Source organism: Mytilus galloprovincialis, chromosome 3 (assembly GCF_965363235.1).
Source record: "Mytilus galloprovincialis chromosome 3, xbMytGall1.hap1.1, whole genome shotgun sequence".
NCBI classification, from domain to species: domain Eukaryota; kingdom Metazoa; phylum Mollusca; class Bivalvia; order Mytilida; family Mytilidae; genus Mytilus; species Mytilus galloprovincialis.
The window spans coordinates 24,905,479-24,923,527 of NC_134840.1; the positions used below are offsets into that span (position 1 = coordinate 24,905,479).

Sequence of the window (18,049 nt, forward strand, 5' to 3'; positions counted from 1 at the left end):
AAGACATATTATGAAAACATCTTTTTTTTTATGAAAAGTGATTATGTACATCCTCGACATACAGTACACACGATATATATATCTTGTTGAGTAAAACATCTAACATATGGGGTAAGCATACCTAAGCTTTTATGAAATTCGTTTTAAAAAGTATCCAGAAAAAGTGGTGTATAAATCTCCGCGAATTATTCCTGTACTGTAATCAGGAAGTTTACGGCAATATACTTCGTCGTCTTCTATTAAATCTGTTGTAACAAATATGGAACCAGTATGCTCAAGTCTTCCTCCCGCTGCGTATCCTCTTCCAATTTTATTGTCGTTCCTCATGAGTTCTACATTTACATAACCATTTACTACAAGAAATGAGCAATGAATAGTATACAATCCATCAATAGGAGCAGTAAATAATCCTTCTGTGACTGAGTATACATTTCCAAAATTAGTTGTTATGTTGTCGAATTTAATTATCTCGTCGTTCGGAGGAGCATTTTCGGAAAGCGTTGCAAAGAAAGCTATCGCTTGTTCCACCTCTAATTCGATGTTTGAAATATTTTGGAGCATATTTTTTACTCTAGAATCAACGAGCTCAGTTGAACTAACAGAAATTGAATCCACATCACTCAATATTTCCTTGTATCTTCTTAGTACTCCCGCCTGTATAGCAGTCGTAGTTTTGGAAACGTACGACCGCATTTTACTTACAAATTGAATAATATCATGTTCGGTCTCATTTATTAATTTAGTTTTTCTATTGTTAATCAAATTGTCACATTCTGTCGTCACTTTGCTCTGAACAAAACTCAAAGATGTGTTGAAACTTGTATATTGAAATAGTGTAGGAGCTTGTTGATGTAAGAGGTCTTTAATCTGATTATTGGTTTCGCTTACGTTTTTAATCTTTCTTTCTAGCTTCAAAAATAGTTCCTCCCTCCTCTTTTCGACAAGTTCCTCCACTCTCTCCCTAATAATTTTCTGAAGTACCTTTAAGAATTCTTTGCTAACATTGTTTATTTCTGGAACATTTTCTGGTACATCCCCACGTTCTCCTGATGTTTTATAGAACAACAGAAAACAGACAAAAAGTACAAGGTATTCACTCAATTTCATCCTTTAAAATGTTCTACAATAAGTTAATTTTCATACATAAAAATGAACGTTCACGATAATAGTATTTTAAGTACACACTTCTGTTATCCGGTTTATCAAGAAAACGTTTAAAATCTTCAGCAATCGTCTAAATGGAAAAATTATTATTTACCTTCTGTCTCAAATCTTAATCCATTAGATCATAGTATTCATTTTGACCGTCCGACAGTCGTCGAGTCTTTAAAAGGGTTTGCAAAGTACATATTTTATAGTGGTAAAATTTAAGGTGAGGTGATGAAATAAGTATGAGAGCTATTTGCTTAAAAAAATCCTTGCTGATAAAAGTAGCACCTGGCGATTTCTTCTGAAAAGAATAAACTATTGTAATTCTGTTTAGATTGGGTCTCTATACGTGTATAACATAGGAAATTTAGTTTAAAAACTGGTATCGGATATCATCAAGTTTGAATGATTAAATATATTTCTTTTTCAGTAAGAGTCTATTGTCTTTATATCTTCTGATTATATGAACCATAGATGTATAAACCCATCTTTGTATGAACTTACATTGCATGTGTTTATGATGAAGACTTGACATTATAGTGCGGATTCACGTCTTTGACTTTAACGAATGCATTCTGTGTATAATTGATAAAATATTGATTCAGAGATGTCATTCCCATAATTACTTAAACATTTACAAAAATATTTTTTTTCAAAGATACAGATTTTGTTTGGAAGTTTGTCTTTACCTTCATAACTTCATATAGAAGCCTTTAAACTAGCTAAACATTTAGATACTGAAGGAACATACTCTTGGTATACTTTTGCAAAAAACGTGTCACAAGAAATAAATATTGAAATCAAACTTGTTGAAGAAACTAAGACTTTAAAACAGAATAAAAATAATAAAACCCTAACTAAAAAAAGTTTGTACTAACTATAAGAAAACTCTTATTGATGATACAATAAATGACCTAAATGAAAACAATAAAACATATCTATATAAATTTCTTAAATATAATATAAATGACCAAATGGAATACTTCCTATCTCACCCAAATGAAGAAACAAGAAAAATGTTAACCAAATTTAGAATAAGCGATCATCTTCTTTTAATAGAAACTGAACGATACACAAAATTACTAAGAAACGAAGGAAAAAGTAAAATATGTAATATCTTAGATGATAAATTCCAATTTTTTCTTTACCTGTAAAATTGTAAAATTGATAAAAATGAAAGAGAAATCTTTTTAAATATTATATATAAAATTTGGTCAATTTTAATACACTTAAATTTACTAATAAACTGGTGATTATACTATGTCCAGCAACATCAAATGTTATAAAAAGAGTTGTTTCTTTTATTGAAGAGTCATTAGAACTTAGGACAGGAGACCAATAACATGTACATTATTATTATCGATTTTTTTCTTTTGTTTGTTTTGTCTATGTATTTGCTATAACTGAATTGTCTTTGTTTCCAAAATAAAGATATTGTATTAACAAGACAATTAGGTAGCAAAGACAATGTAGTATGCACTTTCAATGTGTTTGATTGTATTTAATGTTTAAATCATGTGTACTAGATTGATAATGCTATATTTTCTTATATCTTATATGAGTGCGATATTTTTTCTAATAGAATAGCGACATGTTTATATTATGAAAAACTTATTAACGCTATACTTTTCTCATAGAACTGTGACATTTCTCAATTACAAAAATATTGAAATATGCAGTTTAAACAAACAAAAAAATTGGCATTTACTAATGACAGGTTGCTTAAATGCTTACATCCACTTAAAAAAATTTATTAAAACTCTGGTGGAAAGTTTTCTCGTTGTCTATCATATTTTTGTAAAGATGGAATAGGCCCTATGACTGCTGACACTAACATTTCTTGAATGATATAAAATTAGGATATTGGGTATAATTGCTATAGTAACAACTATCCAACAGAGTTATAATTTGACATGAATTTCAGTAGTGCAAACAAACGGCCTTCAACAATGAGAAAAACCAAAATCGTATACAGTCCGCTATGAAAGGACCCGACTTTGCAAAAAGTGAAACGATTCAAACAATCTAAAACGACTGTCTTATGCATGACAAAACGATCAACTAAAAGTAGATATAAAAGACCGCAACTAACGACCCACACTGCATACTAGTAACCGGCATCTGAATTATTACAGGTACATACAGAATGTGGCGGCGTTAAACATGTTTTAGATCTTGCAATCCTCACCTTACCTGAGACAAAAGTGTACAAGCATATTTAAGAACTACATGTAAAAATAAAAGGATGGATTCATCAGATCGACATGAAGCACAAATAAAACAACCAACGTAGACGAAAGACACAAAGTGCCTCCATTATTACCGAACGGAACAAAGAAATAACACGACGGGTGTCGTATACGGTGCAGAAAATGCTTACCCTTCCGGAGCACCTGATTTCACTTCCGGTTTTTAGTGGAGTTCATGTTGTTTCTTATTTCTTATTTATAACTGTTGATGTAAATGTCTTTTGGTTTTGTGAGTCTGTATATTTACTCCTTGGTTTTGATTGTTATTGTCTTACAGTACATGCAGCTACTCACAGTTACTTTATTTATTTCTTTGTTTTGAGCAGTGTATTCCTTTTGGTATCGCTACGGTGTTTATGTATTCCAATTTGATCATATATATGCCCGTGTCTGTAGTGGCGTTTTGGATTTTAACTAGCGTAATCTTTATGTAATACTGGTGAAATACTTAGTCAAAAGATTTCGTTACTACATATTACTTAAAACCTTAACTTCATTCTGTCGTAGAAACAAATATTGTGTTTATAAGTTTGGCTGTATCTTGATTATTTGATAATATATTTATGAATATAACACTTTTTGATTATATAGAATGTTGAAAAATTAATTCAAATAAACTATTATGTAAACAACTTTATTTTAAGAATGGAAATGTGTATAAAGTGAGTATGTACATCCTCGACAAACAGTCATTGCGTACAAATAAAAAGGTCACACATATGGTATAGACATCTTGCCAGATTAAAAGTCATATGAGGTACGCATACATAAGCTTTTATAAAATGTATCCAGAAAAAGTGGTGTATAAATCACCGCGAATTATTCCTGTACTGTAATCGGGAAGTCTACGGCAAAAAACCTCGTCGCCTTCCATTAAATCTGTTGTAACAAATATGGAACCAGTATTCTCATGTTTTCCTTCCGCTGCGTAGCCTCTTCCTATTTTATTGTCATTCCTCACGAGTTCTACATTTACATAACCATTTACTACAAGAAATGAGCAATGAAGGGTATACAATCCATCAATAGGAGCAGTAAACAATCCTTCTGTGACTGAGTATCCAATTCCAGAGTTTGTTATTATGTTGTCGAATTTAATTATCTCACCATTCTGAGGACCATTGTCGGAAAGCGTTGCAAAGAAAGCTATCATTTGTTCCACCTCTAATTCAAGGTTGGAAATATGTTGGAGCATTTTGTTTACTCTAGAACCTAGGAGCTCACTTGTATTAACAGGAATTGCATCCACATCATTCAATATTTCCTTGTATCTTCGTAACACTCCCGTCTGTATAGCAGTCGTAGTTTTGGAAACGTAATCCCGCATTTTACTTACAAATTGAATGATATCGTGTTCGGTCTCATTTATTAATTTAGTTTTTCTATTGTTAATCAAACTGTCACATTCTCTCATAACTTTTCTCTGAACCTCACTAAAAACTGCGTTGAAACTTGTATATTGAAACATTATTGGAGCTTGTTGATGTAAGATATGTTTGATCTGGTTGTTGGTTTCGCTTACGGTTTTAATCTTCCTTTCTAGCTTCAGAAATAGTTCCTCGCTCCTCTTTTCAATAAGCTCTTCCACTCTCTCCCTAATGATTTTCTGAAGTACCTTTAAGAATTCTTTGCTACCATTGTTTATTTCTGGAACATTTTCTGGTACATCCCCACGTCCTCCTGGTGTTTTATAAAAGAACAGAAAACACAAAAGTACAGGATATTCACTCAATTTCATCCTTTAATATGTTCTAGCATCAGATGATATTCTAACACATTAAATGGACGTCGATTATTATATCATTTCCTATTTTAAGTACACACTTCTGTTATCCGGTTTATCAAGACAGAAATTTGTCAAAAACTTTTGCAAAGCGGCTAATTGGGAACATTATTATTTACCATTTTGTCTCAAATCTTAATCCAATAGATCATAGTAATGGGAAGATTCTTCTTGTCCGTCCGCCTGTCGTCAAGTCTTTAAAGGGTCTTCTATACGGATTTTATAACTGTAAAATTGTAGGTGAGGTGAACATATAATTATGAGTGCCAGTAATTTGCTTTAAAAAAAATCCATGGCCGATAAAAGTAGCATCTAGCGATTTCTTCTGAGGGATCAACATGTATGTGAAGAACACATGAAACCTGGTTCAAAAACGGATATCAGGCCACATTTAAAAGAATGTGTTTCCTTTCCCCCAGGTCTACCCTTTGTAACCAGACCAGAAAGACAGTTTATTTTTTTACCTGGATGTTTTAAAAGTCTGGTCACATGAATGATTTGACTTGTCTAGTCGAGGCCACTTATCAGTTATTTGTGCTCAATTTAAGTGTATCTATACTATTAAACGAGAAGACCTCATTTTTTGTGTCGCTTCTCTTCTTTCCACAATAAATTAATCAACACGCCTCTGTGTCCTATAGGTACAGTGCATAGTTGCATTTGTCATCCATTCATATGATTATTCAGATTGAGTTATTTTGGGAGAAAAACGAGAAAAAAGGCATCCGGATATTGTCCCGTCATTGGACGAAATTTTAAGTCTGATTAGACTTCCGGTTTGCGTTTTTCTGTATACAGTATTTTAAGAATTCTATCTGCTATCATTTTCAAGTTTACTATCCACGGCGGTCACATAGTTTATTAAATAGAGAGGGTCTGTATACTATATCAATGACCACCATGGATCGATTAGTAAACTTAAAATTGAAAGTAAATACACTATATTTATATCTATACTATTAAACGAGAAGACCTCATTTTGGGTGTCGCTTCTCTTCTTTCCACAATTATTTGATCAACACGCCTCTGTGTCCTATAGGTACAGTGCATAGTGCCATTTGTCATCCATTCATATGATTATTCAGATTGAGTTATTTTTGGAGAAAAACGAGAAAAAAGGCATCCGGATATTGTCCCGTCATTGGACGAAATTTTAAGTCAGATTAGACTTCCGGTTTGCGTTTTTCTGTATACTTTTTTCTGTATACTTTGAACATACATATGCAAAGAATAAAGTGTATTTTCAGAATTCTATCTGCTATCATTTTCAAGTTTACTATCCACGGCAGTCACAGAGTTTATTTAATATAGAGGGTCTGTATACTATATCAATGACCACTATGGATCGATTAGTAAACTTAGAATTGAAAGTAAATACACTATATTTATATAGTAATGAATGTTCATAATATACAGATAAGCGCAAAAAATATTCATGTGAACTGTTGATACCTTTTCTGAAATTCTGTGTCATTAAATCTTTTACAAAATTCATTGATTACAAAAAAAGAAGATGTGGTATGATTGCCATGTTGAGACAACTCTCCACAAGAGACCAATATGACACAGATATTAACAATTATAGGTTACCGTACGACCTTCAACAACCCATACCGCATACTCAGCTTTAAAAGGCCCCGAGCTGACAATGTAAAACAATTCAAACCAGAAAACTAGCGGCCTTATTTATGTACAAAAAAAGAACGAAAAACAAATATGTAACACATAAACAAACAACCACTGAATTACAGGCTCCTTACTTGAATGTTCATAACATACTAAATGTATGTTCATATTGAAATTGATAGAAAACCAAAAAATGGGAATATTGGAAATAAAGGAGGAGGGATAAAAAAAAAGCATTTTCCTGACCCCAATAACCTATGACTTTAGGATACTTTTGCTGAAATTCTCCAGTTATTCAATATTTTACAAAATTTTTCCAACAACACTTTACATACTTTAAACTACGCTCTGAATGCCCGCGATCTCGCGGGTGTGTTCTAGTAGTAATTAATGAATGTTCATAATATACAGATTTAAATGTAAGCGCTAAAATTATTCATGTGAACTTTTGATACCTTTTCTGAAATTCTCCAGTTATTAAATCTTTTACAAAATTCGTTGATTACAAAAAAAGAAGATGTGGTATGATAGCCATGTTTAGACAACTCTCCACAAGAGACCAAAATGATACAGAAATTAACAACTATAGTTCACCGTACGACCTTCAACAATGAGCAAAGCCCATCCCGCATAATCAGCTTTAAAAGGCCCTGAACTGACAAGGTAACACAATCCAAACCAGAAAACTAGCGGCCTTATTGATGTACAAAAAATGAACGAAATACAAATATGTAACACATAAACAAACGAAAACCACTGAATTACAGGCTCCTTACTTAAATGTTCATAACATACTCAATGTATTATGTTCATATTGAAATTGATGGAAAACCAAAAATTGGGAATTTTGGAAATAAAGGAGGAGGGATACAAAAAAACATTTTCCTGTCCCCAATAACCTATGACTTATGATACTTTTGCTGAAATTCCCCACTAAATGTATTATGTTCATATTGAAATTGATAGAAAACCAAAATTGGGAATTTTGGAAATAAAGGAGGAGGGATAAAAAAAACACATTTTCCTGTCCCCAATAACCTTTGACTTATGATACTTTTGCTGAAATTCTCCAGTCATTCAATATTTTACATAATTCTTCCAACAACACTTTACATACTATAAACTACGCTCTGAATGCCCGCGATTTCGCGGGTGTGTTCTAGTTTATTTAGATTATCAATCCTTTTGCTTTCAAGCACTTTTCAAAAATAGAAACAAGTTATTTCCAGGAATAAAATTAATCTAGATTTCTTTGTGGAATATAATTTTTTGACCAGGGGGCTTATTTTTGAGTGGGGGAGGGGAAACAAACATATTTTTTATTTTGGCCTCACATAGTTTTCTATGGCTACATTTTTTTTCAAAGACAAAAACAAATATTTTCTTTTTCAGTTAGTGCTTAATTTTCAAATTATATAAACTTACATTGCTTGTGCCTATATAAAGGAGACTTAGCATTGGTAACGTCTAGGACTTTAATAAACATAATCAATGTATAACTGGTGAAATATAAGATCAGTGATTTCATTAAAATTACTTAAACCTGTCAAAATGCACATTTTAATAGTAAGTCGTTACTACCTACAGTTTCAAGAAATTCTGTTTTGCAGTTTCAGGGGACTTAAGGTGACAAATACAGGACCGACAGATCGGTCAAAAACGTTATACCCTACGCTATTAACCTTTGTTGAGTGAGGAATACTAAAGACAATGCTTTTTCAGATTAAAATATCAAGCAGAACAACCTCAAACGGTTTTGTAATAAATAACCCACATGAAGTCTGAGACAAGAGTGCACACACTGAAATGTCTCGCCTTCTTTACTATTCATTGATATTATGTTGATAGTCCTAAGTATAAAGCTTTATTACAACGGTCACATAAACTTAACATTAACCAAGATAGCTAAACAAAGACCAATGAACCATGAAAATGAGGTCAAGGTCAGATGAACCATGCCAGGCAGACATGTACAGCTAACAAAGCTTCCATAGAACAAATATAGTTGACCTATTACTTATAGTTTAAGAAAAATAGACCAAAACACAAAAACTTAACACTGTGCAATGAACCGTGCAATTGAGGTCATGGTCAAATAAAACCTGCGGGACTGACATATAGATCATAATATATTTCCATACACCAAATATAGTTGACCTTTGGCATATAATATTAGATAAAAAGACCAAACCTCAAAAACTTAACTTTGACCACTCAACCATGAAAATGAGGTCAAGGTCAGATGACTTCTGCCCGCTAGACATGCACACTTTACAATCATTCCATACACCAAATATAGTAGACCTATTGCATAAAGTATGAGAAAAACAGACCAAAACACAAAAACTTAACTATAACCACTGAACCATGCAAATGAGGTCAAGGTCAGATGACACCTGCCAGTTGGACATGTACACCTTCCAGTCCTTCCATACACCAAATATAATAGCCCTATTGCTTATAGTATCTGAGATATGGACTTGACCACCAAACCTTAACCTTGTTCACTGATCCATGAAATGAGGTCGAGGTCAAGTGAAAACTGTCTGACGGGCATGAGGACCTTGCAAGGTACGCACATACCAAATATAGTTATCCTATTACTTATAATAAGAGAGAATTCAACAATACAAAAATTCTGATCTTTTTTTCCAAGTGGTCACTGAACCATGAAAATGAGGTCAAAGACATTGGACATGTGACTGACAGAAACTTCGTAACATGAGGCATCTATATACAAAGTATGAAGCATCCAGGTCTTTCACCTTCTGAAATATAAACCTTTTAAGAAGTTAAGGGCAATAACTCCTTAAGGGGTCAACTGACCATTTTAGTCATATTGACTTATTTGTAGATCTTACTTTGCTGAACATTATTGCTGATTACAGTTTATCTCTATCTATAATAATATTCAAGATAATAGCCAAAAAACGGTATAATTTCCTTAAAATTGCAAATTCAGGGGCAGCAACCCAACAACCGGTTGTCCGATTCGTCTTAAATTTTCAGGGCAGATAAATCTTTACCTGATAAACAATTTAACCCCATGTCAGATTTGCTCTAAATGCTTTGGTTTCAGAGATAAGAGCCAAAATTTACATTTTACCCCTATGTTCTATTTTTAGACATGGTGGCCATCTTGGTTGGTTGGCCGAGTCACCGGACACATTTTTTAAACTAGATACCCCAATGATGATTGTGGCCAAGTTTGGTTAAATTTGGCCCAGTAGTTTCAGAGAAGATTTTTGTAAAAGTTAACGACGCCGGGCGCCAAGTGATGGGAAAAGCTCACTTAGCCCTTTGGGCCAGGTGAGCTAATCAAAGAGCTGAAGAGCTCTGAGGGAAAAGACGGCCATTGTTTCAATTTATAGGGGGTATCTTTTGATAGTCTACATACAAAGAATGAAAAAAAGAACAGCTAGAACATATAGAAAGGCTGACAATAATGAAACTAATTGTTGTTTATTGTTATTTCATTTCCTTAGTCAAGAATTCATCATAGAGACAATTTGGACCAATGAGATCTGCACCTCCTAAATCAAAACAGTTGATTTAAGTTGGGAGTTAATTATCTAAACTTCAATTGAATTTAACAACTACTACAATATATTTTAGAATTTTAATTATGTACAACTGAAGGGCAGGCTAAGACCGTTCTCAATTTTTTGTGACAGTATTCTCAAGAAAGTGAGGACTGAAAAATCTATTGAGTTTTAATTTTCCACTGATAAAGTTCCCAGTTACAACTCTCATCACAGGGATACATGTACTTATAAAATCAAATATGATTGATATAAGCTGTGTGAAGTTTGTTTCCAGATCCCACATTCAAATTCATGAATAAATAGCTTTAAACTACAAAAAGCAATATTTAAAAAAAAAAAAATAAAAAAAAAATGACCACTACAATAATTATGTTGGTACGCAAAATTATTTTTTAATCGATGACTACTTATCATATATATACTTAATGTGTCATTTTTAGTGTTTAGATACATTAACTTTCATTTTAGTGGGTAATTACTCATCAATTGAGGTGCTCCTTAATTGGAGAAAGATTCTAAAAACATAACTTTACAGAAAGAATGAAAACTACAGTTGCTCTCCCCAATCTCAATAGGTAAACTACAAAAAGCAACATTTTATTTTTTAAAATTTTTTTTTAACCATTTCAATAATTATGTTGGTACACAAATTTTTTTTATATAGAAGACTTCTTATCATATACTAAATGTCACATTTTAAGTGTTCAGAAACATTTACTTTGATTTTAGTGTACAAGTACTCATCAATTGAGGTGCTCCTGAATTGGAGGAAGATTCTAACTTTACAGAAACAATGAAAACTGAAGTTTCTCTCCCCAATCTCATGTATCCCCATTGACATTGTTTACCGCGAAAGTTGACCTACAAATTATCTGATTATAGCCTCAGATTTAAGCATTGCATGTTGGTGTGTGAATCATCTACACTACAGCAAACATCATTAGGTTTTCATTTAACAAATACGGATTTTTAATTAGTATACAAATACTGTGAATGATTTTTATAATGAATAAAGGATATCCCTGTGTAGTGTGGCATTCCAACAATGACGTCACTAGGTTAGATATATTTAGAATATTTCGTAATACTGATTTTTCCGGACTGTAAAAGAAACGTATATAGTGTAAGGGAAAGCTCAATATACGATAATTTCACGAGAAACAGAAGGGAAATGTGTAAAAAATGTATTTAAAGTCAATCTGTTCTCCTTGTAATCAATTTCAGTATGACATTTTGAGGGGGTTTCCAAACTATCAAAACAAAATGATTGACGTGAGGGAATCATACTCTGGCCAACCCCATTAGGGAATTGACGGCTTGAAGCCGTCTTTCCCCAAAAATTGTGCATTGTAAATATCAAGGATCTCATTAAGGCAGTTTGTTGTATTTCAGCAATCATCCTTGCTCTTCTTCATTTAATTCCTATATTTATTGCTTTTAGTCCACAATTCATCTAATTTCTTTTTCCTTTACATTTGTTTTATAACACTCCATTTAGTTGTTAAACTTTCATATAACAATTAGTTATGTTGTGTTGTTGCAACACTGTCCCAGGTAAGTGGATGTTTGAGTGCTCAGAATCCTGTATAACACTGCCCCAGGTTAGGCAGCAACCATTTGATTTTCGGGGGGGGGGGGCTATGGTTTTTTTTTCTGGACAAATTTTTTTTTTCGCCTCTGGCGAAAAACAATCTATTTTTTTCGCGACAAGTCGAAAACAATTTTTTTCTTTCAATTTTAGCATTACATATAGTGGCAGCTGAGGGTGAAACAAACAATTTTTTTTTCTCAGAATCAAAAACAAATTATTTTTTTCTCCAAAAACTGGAAACAAACTTTTTTTCCCAAAAAAAACCATAGCCCCCCCAGAAAATCAAATGGTTGCTGCCTTAGTGGATGTTTGAGTGCTCAGAATCCTGTTTAACACTGCCACAGGTTAATGGATGTTTGAGTGCTCAGAATCCTGTTTAACACTGCCACAGGTTAATGGATGTTTGAGTGCTCAGAATCCTGTTTAACACTGCCACAGGTTAATGGATGTTTGAGTGCTCAGAATCCTGTTTAACACTGCCCCAGGTTAGTGGATGTTTGAGTGCTCAGAATCCTGTTTAACACTGCCCCAGGTTAGTGGATGTTTGAGTGCTCAGAATCCTGTTTAACACTGCCCCAGGTAAGTGGATGTTTGAGTGCTCAGAATCCTGTTTAACACTGCCCAAGGTAAGTGGATGTTTGAGTGCTCAGAATCCTGTTTAACACTGCCCCAGGTAAGTGGATGTTTGAGTGCTCAGAATCCTGTTTAACACTGCCCCAGGTAAGTGGATGTTTGAGCGCTCAGAATCCTGTTTAACACTGCCACAAGTTTTTATGTGTCTTTCTGTTAGTCAGGGGTCAGTAGTTATTAGTTGTCATTGGTTCATGTTTGTCATATTTGTTTTCTGTAAAGTATTTTGTTATAAATTAGGCCCTGTTTTCTGAATTGAATTGTTTCATTTTCTTCATGTCAAGGCCTTTTATAGCGGACTATATAGTATGAGTTTTTCTTATTGTTGGAGGCCATATGGTTGCCTTTAATTGCTTACATCCATCCACCTCATTGAACTTTGGTGGATAGCTGTCTCATTGGAAATCATACCACACCTCCATTGTTTTTATATATCTAATGTAAGTAAATAACCATCACTTGTGGCATTTAGAAAACAGAAATTCAATTTTTTCATTTTAATGACAGTTTTAAGAAAAAAATATCACTCTTGACAATTCCTGACCACAAACAAAGACCTAGTACATCATGCATATTTACCTGAAAATAGTGCATCTCATTCTATTAGTTAATCAAATGCATCTAAAAGAATTATAACCTAGACAGCATGATTAAATTAAAACAAGTCATTGTTAAAATTTGAACAAGTTACTGTTACATTTCATGTTTGAATAAGAAAATGTTACACTTTAGTAAACAATTAAATTTGACATTTTATGATTTTCTGTTTATTAATTACAATAACATAAAAATTTCAATGGTGAATGAAAGCATAAAGTTAAGTCAAATTGGATTAGTGAAGTAATTGCTAGATTTAAAAAATTACGACAATTCTACCCTTACTTAATGAATGGTACCCTTTTTTAGTTGGTGTCTATTTTTGCCATGTAAATGCAAAATAAATTTTAAAACGGTTTAAATTTTTTCAAAATGTAATTACTTGGTACATTTAAGAATAAACAAATAATTCTTCCCTTTGCAAAAAGATTCATGACCATTTTCAGGATTATTAGGATTTTATCTTGATAAAACTTGATTAGTTCACTTCTTCTCTGTGTAAAGTACATGCAGATTGCTTAAATAAGATGCTTCTAACAGCTTGATACTCGTACAGGGAAATAACCATTCTGGTTACTGTATCAAATCTTACTGCAATGTTAGAAATTTAGTGAAATTTTGGCCTATATATCTGATATGTATATGTATTAACCAAGTAGTATGTTAATGTATCAGGTCATCAGAAAACAGACAAGAATAACAGCGTACTTCATTGAGTAAAGACTGCTCGTTTGTTCTTTTTAAAGATTGTTAATGTTTAAATGGAACTATCTGTTCAAAGAGTTTTTTGTTTTATTTATGGCCTTTTGAATCTACAACTAATTAATCAGATGTCATACATTATAAGGGTAGTTTGGAAATTTACTAAATATACCTCATAAAAGATTTTTTTTTTTTTGGCTTACATGAAAAGTAAATTTGATTCAGTTGAAATATGTATTTCACTTCCTTTTATCACTTAGAATATTTAACAACAGACATATGGCAATGCACTGGCACATTACAAACTTGGCATGTCAAACATTGGTAATGCTATATAGTTAAATAATGGAATGTAATTTTTGGTAACTTATTAATATTATCTTAAATATGACCTTCCTCTACGGGAAAAAATATTGTTCAAAACATTAACAAGGATTTCAGTTTCAGTTTAAAGTTTTATATAATTATCAAACTAAGTATCTAATGTCTATCCATGGTTGATTATAAGGTTTTCCAATATTAAAACCTATAAAAATTCTGGGATTCTAGAACAAATTGATTTTAGAAGGTTTTTTAAAAAATGTTAACACAGCTCTTAAAATCCACCACCATCCTTTAATAAAAAGTCATTTAATACAATATTGTTCAACTTCCATTTCATGAAAAACAAAACAAAAAAACATTCAAAATCCTATTACTTCTAATAACAATGACTAATGTTAATAAGAAATAGGCCATAACTTTGTAGTTTCTTTGTGAGTCAAATATATTAAGTACCAATATGTGTTCTGTTCCTATATGGAATTATGAAGTTCTCGTCATTTATTTTAAATGCATATATAAAGATGTTTGGGAGAAAGTCATTAGATACAATCAATATATGATCAGTTTAACAAAATTGAGGTCCTTTTATAATATTAAGAGAGATTGCATATGTTTAGTAAAATGAAAATGAGAATTAAAAAAAAAAAAATATTGCAAAAATGTGTGTTGATCCCATCTTAAAATAACAAGAAGACTACTTAACAAACATAACAACAGTTAGTTAACAAACTCACTCATAACTAATTATACTTTTTGTAACTATCGCTCAGTCCTCATTCTAACAAACAATGGAAATACTGTACAGTCAAACTATCTTGAAAAAATCCAAAGGGCATCAATATTCATTTTATAAGTGTAAATAAATCTGATAGAGGAAATGGATCTTTAATTATTTGAACATTTTAGATCATATAGAAATGTAGATTTTCTATCATTCTTCGGTTTTTTAACAGAAAGTCAAGTAAAAAGTTACAAAACATTCTATGTCCTATGAACAAAGCTGTTGCAGTTCAAAAAAATCTACAGTACTCATAGAGCTTCATTTTACTACATGTCTGTCATAAACATTAGAGAAAAGATAACTTTGTGTACTATAGTTAGTGAACACATCATTTAATGGCCTTATGACCATGCACATAAAATTTACATATTACTGATCAAGAATGAGCAGGTGTATAAAGTAACTAACAATGTTAAAATGCATCTATTATTTTACAGAAATCTTAAAATATCTGACATACACTTTCTTTCTTATTTCCTTCTACTTTTTATGAAAAAGTAATAACTTTTGATAAATTTTTATTCATTCATTGACTTTGATTTCTGAAGTTCTTGAAAGGAAAAAAAAACCAATCATTCCCACTTTGTCCTCACTTTTTCATGTATTTGCAGAAGTGAAAAAGACTTATGATAATAATTTTATTTGAGTGTTTGGTTTACGTCACCACAATTACCAGAAATCACAAACAAAATTAATTACTTTTTTTTGGTATGAACAATTTTTGACAATAAACTAACAACAGCAAATAGCTAACAAAAATAGCACTTTTTTCAAGAATGTTACGAATACGAATTTTGTTCAATGGGCAATACCTGTATCATTGTCTCGTTATCATCTACTTTTAACAATAAACACAAATAATACACTGCCAACAGCCAATCACAGTTAATGCAAACACATATATATATATTGATACATATATTTAGTAAGGCAAATTAATACTTGTCAGGTCAGAATTGGATTAAATACTGCATTTAATTGAGTTTCTGACTAGACTATAAAAGCAGTTGTGGGATATACATTCTGTGTACAATAATACTGTATGCACTGTATGTATAATGTGTTACTTGATCCAGCTCCACTGATAATGATTTATTTAAGATTTCAATGATTGTTGGTCATGTCATACCATCATGTCTTTTTTTTTTCAAGAGGAAAGCGCTATACAGTATATCATTTAAACAGATTGTTGTAATGAAAAGAGTATTTACATCTGTACCATACATAGGTTTGTCCACTGGCAATTATCTTATTGATATGTGACCTCAATTCAACACTTGCAAATACATGTTGTGATGATTATTTAAATGTTATGATCATCTAACTTTGGCAAATATTTCATTGATAAGACCTTTTTTACTGACATATTAATCAACAACACCGGTAGGATATATGGAGATGATCTACATAATAAAAGCCTTACATTTAATCATCAAAGACTACTTTTGTAAAACACACATATATCCAGTACAAAATCTGTTGTGGTAAAAGCATTAACTGTCTGAACTCGATTTGCATGATATTAACCTGAGGTACATCTATGAAAAAATCAAAATGTACATAAATCTATCAGGCATTTCAAATTGTGACTCCTCCCATTCCTTTTAAGGCAAAGTGGGTGGAGTATCACAGGGTGCTGCAAGTTAATTTAATGGACTATTTATCACAGAATTGCAATTATACAAAATCTTGACCCGCACAAATGTACACTGACCTCACTTCATACAGGATGACATATTCCATAAAATCTTCACTTTTACTCTTCGATTATATACAATATAAAAATTTACAGCAGTTATTCACACTTGCACTCATTCACTTATTTTTTTTTTATCATCTCTACTACACAATAAACTTGCAGACACCAGATAAAGAGATTGAATGTCCCAACATTACAACAATAAATGGTCCATGATCTTTAAATAAATCACTTTTTGGTCTCAGGTAGTTGTAGCTGAATTGCCCTCTGAATTTGTTGGGAGATATTCATCGTGTCTTTTGTGACTATCTAACGCTTTTATCATAGTTATGTCATGTGGTAGTTCTGATTTTCGCCGCAACAATGGCTTGTCTCCCTTGCCTTTTTTCTTCGTTATCTGCAAAATTAAACACAATTCATAAAGCAAAAGATTGGCTAAGAAGAATTTACTGAATTAATTGTCACACATACAAATATTGTTATTACGCAATCACACTCAAAAATATACAATAATTAATAGTTAATATTAAATAAAGCATCCAAGGTCATAATAAGACCCAATCATGCTAAGTACTAGAATAATTTTCAATACAAAATTGTTATTATAGAAAAACTACACGTAGAATAATTAATACTGGTCAATTAAAATTAGAACAGGGACAAATTAATTACAATTATAATTCTTCTCCTTTCTAGACACAGTTCTAATATGTGTCTAATGGAATGAATCTTCAAAAGTATAAAATTTCAGGACCTTTTATAGCTTGCTATGCAGTATTGGTTTCCTTGTTGTTGACAGCTGTGCAGTGACCAATGGCTACTTTAATACTTCTATGTCATTTAGTGAATAGTTGTCTCATTGGCAATAATACCCACATCTCCTTGTTTTTAAACATACTCGTCATAAGAAATATATTATGGCTGTATAAAGCTTTTAATGAACCATAAACAATCGACAGTATGCTTTACTTTTACCTGGATCCAGACATACTAAATGGTCCTCTATAAAAACATTTAACACTACCAAGGTGCACTCTGATAAAATCAATATATTTTCTATATATCCCCTCCAGTACTAGGTAATGTTCAAAGAAAAGAAAGGACAGTAAGTAGCTTAGATTTGATGATAATTTCATATGCTGCCGAAAAATATGGTTAGTTTGTGGGTAATCAAAATGCAAGGATAACAGTGAAAGAAAAATGTCTAACTTTAGGATAGGATAGGATAGGGAGCCAGGGAACAACTGATTTTTTCATTGGTCTTACTGGTGAATTTCTAACTAGAGTGCACCTTTATACATGTAAGCTAAATTCAACCTGTAAAAAGCATGCTAAATATAGTAGAACTAAACATTCAAAACACCAAATAGCTT

At 32.0% G+C, this 18,049-nt stretch overlaps 1 protein-coding gene across 4 annotated transcripts in view; it reads right to left on the reverse strand.

Moving 5' to 3' along the window:
- Positions 1–13,055: 13,055 nt before the first annotated feature.
- Positions 13,056–18,049, reverse strand: part of LOC143067495 (serine/threonine-protein phosphatase 2A 56 kDa regulatory subunit gamma isoform-like) — a 61,565-nt gene continuing 56,571 nt past the window's right edge. For all 4 annotated transcript variants that reach the window (XM_076240808.1, XM_076240806.1, XM_076240804.1 and 1 more), the window contains one exon: positions 13,056–17,073. In XM_076240808.1, coding sequence (XP_076096923.1) covers positions 16,918–17,073 — 156 coding nt within the window. In that variant the 3' untranslated portion in view covers positions 13,056–16,917. The remainder of the gene's footprint in view (positions 17,074–18,049) is intronic.